The 4,069-nt window shown below is 60.6% G+C and overlaps 1 protein-coding gene across 1 annotated transcript; it reads right to left on the reverse strand.

The window, feature by feature from the left end:
• Positions 1–305: 305 nt before the first annotated feature.
• On the reverse strand, positions 306–2,711 carry CHLRE_12g526515v5 (uncharacterized protein). The gene is made up of 4 exons (XM_043068496.1): positions 2,076–2,711; positions 1,635–1,869; positions 1,154–1,420; positions 306–853 (listed from the first exon to the last, which is right to left on the reverse strand). Exons 2-4 carry the CDS (start codon positions 1,653–1,655, stop codon positions 500–502), a joined length of 642 nt encoding a protein of 213 aa, XP_042918591.1. The 5' UTR covers positions 1,656–1,869; positions 2,076–2,711; the 3' UTR covers positions 306–499.
• Between the last annotated feature and the right edge of the window lie 1,358 nt (positions 2,712–4,069).

Below are 4,069 nucleotides of genomic sequence, written 5' to 3' on the forward strand. Positions count from 1 at the left end.
GCCCAGAAGCCGCGGGTGCCGCCCTGGGCGCGCGCGACGCGGCCATTGCTGTCGGTCTGGACTGCCAGGTTGAAGTCGCACACGCGGAAGACCTTGCTGCCATCAGGCGCGATGTCGTATAGCAGGTTGGCGGGCTTCAGGTCGAAGTGCATGTAGCCGCGAGCGTTCAGGTGCTTGATGAAGAGCGCCATGGCACGCAGCATGCACTTCAGGTCAGCCTCATCCATGAGCGAGTTGCCGGGGTACGGCAGCATGTCATTCTTGTCCTTGTTCTTGCCGGTGGGCGGGCGGTCGGTCGGGTGGTCAATCAGATCAAAGTAATCGGTCGCCAGCCAGTTCGGCATGAAAAAAGCAGATAGATGGGGACCAGTCTGTCAGGAGCTGAAAGATTGAGAGGCACGGATGGGCAGGTTAGGGGAGAGGAGCCGCAGTCAAGCAACCACAATCCCCGTACAGAGCATGCGCCAACCAGGCGCCGTCACCGCGCCCGCCCCGCGCCTCATAGCCCAGCACCCACCAGCAGGTTCTCTACGGAGCCGCCCTCCGCACAGCTCAGCAGCAGCTCCGCCCGCTCGTCGTCATCAGTCGGCAGCCGGTAGCCCAGGCACTGCACCGCGCGCTCGCAGCCCGCGGAAGCAGCCAGCCCTGCCAGCTCCTGGTTCAGTATGCGGCGTAGTGCAGCCACAGCGCCCTTGGTCTCACACGCGTGCAGGGTCTTGCGTGCGGCCTTGACGGTGGTGCCGTCAGGCAGGGTGATGATCACCATTTCCACGTGGCCGAATGCGCCCTTGCCCAGCTCGCGCTGGGGGATGCAGAGCGTAAGACCGTGCTGCTTGATGAAGGCCTTGACCTTCTGAGGCGGTATAAGTGCGCGAGGCGGGAGTGAGTGTACGCACGGGCAGATTGCTTGAGCCTGGTCAGGCAGGCACGCCAAACAGAGTTGTGGAGGATGCGCGAAGCAGTTTGCGTATACGGTATGCGCATACGTGTGTATGTGCGTGTGGAAGGGGGGCTGCACGGGGGGCTGCGGGTGTTCTAGTATGCGCAAAACACCCGCACCACCTCGTCTTGCAACATGCGTGTTTGGAAAGACATGAGAACGGGTTTGGCACAGTGTCTGTACGTGTGACGCGTATGTATGCGTGTGTCTCACCTGGTCGTCCATGCAGGCCTCGTCCTCTAGCTTTACAGTGCCTGGTGACCGTGCCCCCTTGGAGGCGTTAGGGCAAACATGACCGCTGTCGGTGCTGGCGTCGGTAGTGGTGGTGCTGCTGCTGTCCTTACGGACGACGGCGGAAAGGGCGCCATCGCTGGCGCTACCGAGTGCAGTGTCGCCAGAGCCGGCGGATGAGCCGCTGCCCGTGCATACGTCGGAGCGGTCCGAGCTGGACTCCAGCTTGGGGGCCAGCGCGGCGGCGACCTGCATGCTAGGAGAGGGAAGGAGGACAAGGTGAGCAAGTAAGATACTGGAGAGGTGTTCCCGACCATTTTGAGGAAAGGTGGTGAGCGGAATAATGGCAATCATAAGGGGCGCGGCACAGGGCACTGGGTCTGTGGGCGTTGCGGGTACCGGTAGGTGGGTCAGCGACCCCGTGACTGCTCGGCCGCTTTCATCCCGTACACACAGGTCTCACCTGAAGCGGGTTCGTATGCATGGGCAGTGTGTACTCAGAAGCCGAAGCATGCAGCGAGCTGGCGGCTGCAGGGGTTGCCGAGCTGGCCGAGCCAATGGCACTGATGCTGCTGACGGTGCTGCGGGCGCTTGTGGCATCTATCGCCAGCGCTCGGGCTGGCGGTACCGCCGCTTGTGGAGGCGGCGTGAGGCGTCGCGTCGGCCGTGATCAGCTGCAGATCATTGCGCGTAAATGCCTGTTGGTGGCAAGCGGAATGAGGGAATGAGTGCGGGGGGAGTGGCGGGGAGGAAGGAGCAGGAAGGGAGGGGTGCCGCGTGCGGCAACCGACTGAAACCGCTTGACGGTCAAAGACAAACATGACTTTGGGCGAGGCGTGAACATCATGTCCTGGTGCACACTTCGGCCACGGTCTTCGGGAGCAGCAATAATCTGCGCGCTTACCGCAGTCGCGTCGGAAGGCAACGATAAAGCACTCGCAGGACGGCTTTTTGCCTTGTCGGCGCTTGCTTGGAGCTTACAGGAAGCTGCAACTTCCTGTAAAGCATACGCCAGATAGCGGTTCGTCGCCGAGCGAGCGCACCGACGACGGTGCCGGTGACAAGGGCGATAATGTTCTTTTTGACGTTCATTTGAGCGATCTATATGTGTGGATATATATAAATAGGGGTAACAGGGTAAACAAGTCAGTTATGTGCAGCCCGAACTGGTGGAGGCTCACGTCGAGGATTTTGGTGGTCAAGTTCTGGAAATAGCCCCCACAGCTAATCATAGTTGGGTACTTGAATATCATATCTGCCATGGTTCAGCTTGACGTCGCTGAACTGATGAACTGATGAACCTACACGTGCTGCAGCGAAGACCAAGGGCAAAATTTAAAAGCATGATATATCTGCTAGTCTACTTGTAGACGCAGTTAGATGGCACTACCGTTAACCAATGCGCTACTTCGCCGAAACGACTTTGGCCCGGATCGCTTCGTGCTCGTTCCCTGCGAGAAATAAACGTCTCTAAGATATCATGGGAACAGCCTTGCGATAGTGAAAGTCAGCTGTCTCGCCGTCGTGACTTTGTGTTTATGGAGTTGGGGGAGAGCCAGGGTGTTGGGCATGTTGGGTCAGGTGTGGGGCATACGGCGAACGCTAGGGCTGGGGCTCGGTGGGGATACCAGTTGTGTGGAGGGACATGCCGCGGGCTGCGCAGAAGGGATTAGGGGGAGGGCTTGGGGCCGCGTGTGCAGAGTCTAGCAGACCGTCACGTTTGTGGCGTCGCTCGTGGCCTGGTCGGCGGTGAGGAAGTGCGGCACATGGTCGGAGGCGCTGGTAAGAAGGCTCAAATCTGCGGTAAGCGAGGTACCGTAATAGGTATAGGGCGCGCAGGGCTGCGTAGGGAGAATGACCACCTTGTGCAGTGGGGTGTGGGTTGGGCTGGAACCAGGCAAAGCTTTGCGAGGGCGGCTTGCAGCCGTCTCGCGTCCTGATGGAACGATGGAAACCCGGTTGGTCATGCTGTGTGGTTGGCAGTTTTATTGCATGACTGGCGCACGCCCAGTATCGGACACATGTCTCGCACTCCGCAGTGATTACGAGACATCTCCCCTCTCTCTTTCTACACACACACACACACGCGCACACACACGCACGCACACACACACACACACACACACACACACACACACACACACACACACACACACACACACACACACACACACACACATGCGGTGTTTGTCAATACCTTCAACATATCTGACCTATTGATGGAGTGGCAGCCGTTGCGTACGGACCGTGGGCGGGCATCCGCGGGCGTCGGGCAGCGGGGCGGGGTGGTCTGAGGGGGCGGGGCGCCTCAAGCAGCAGCACTCACTCGCTCGTGCCGAGTGTGGCGGCAGGGCGACGAAGTGCAAATGCCGCCTCCGCGCTGCGCGACCGTTAAGGGAGCACATGTGCGCCTACTTCACCGGCACTGGTGGTTGCAGCGCGGCGGCCCCATGAGCATGCCGGGACCCACGCTGCTGGTCATGGCGCAGCCCTGCCACGTCTCCTCCACAACGCTGGAGCGCAGCCGCTGGGCGCGCGAGCTCATCTGGCCTGCGGCCGCCAACCAGACACACCCGCGTCCGATCCGCATCTCCAGCCGCAGAACCTGGCCGCGGTGAGTGCGGGGTTGCGGGGCGTGCACAAGACTGGACCTGGCGCATGTGTGACGGGTCCACATGCACGGGAACGGACCACAGCAGTTAGCAAGGCTGGGAAGCCGCGTGACATGATTAATGAGAATGAGAGGAAGACGCAATCTCAGTACACACCGGCATTTGCCACGCGGATGCCGTACCTGTTCCCAACTCTTCAGCCGCAACGTGACGTACCCCTCCTGACACGCCCATGTATGTGTCTCATGCACCACCTCGCCACGTGGGCGCAACGCCCGACGGCCAC

This window comes from Chlamydomonas reinhardtii, chromosome 12, assembly GCF_000002595.2.
Source record: "Chlamydomonas reinhardtii strain CC-503 cw92 mt+ chromosome 12, whole genome shotgun sequence".
Taxonomy (NCBI): domain Eukaryota; kingdom Viridiplantae; phylum Chlorophyta; class Chlorophyceae; order Chlamydomonadales; family Chlamydomonadaceae; genus Chlamydomonas; species Chlamydomonas reinhardtii.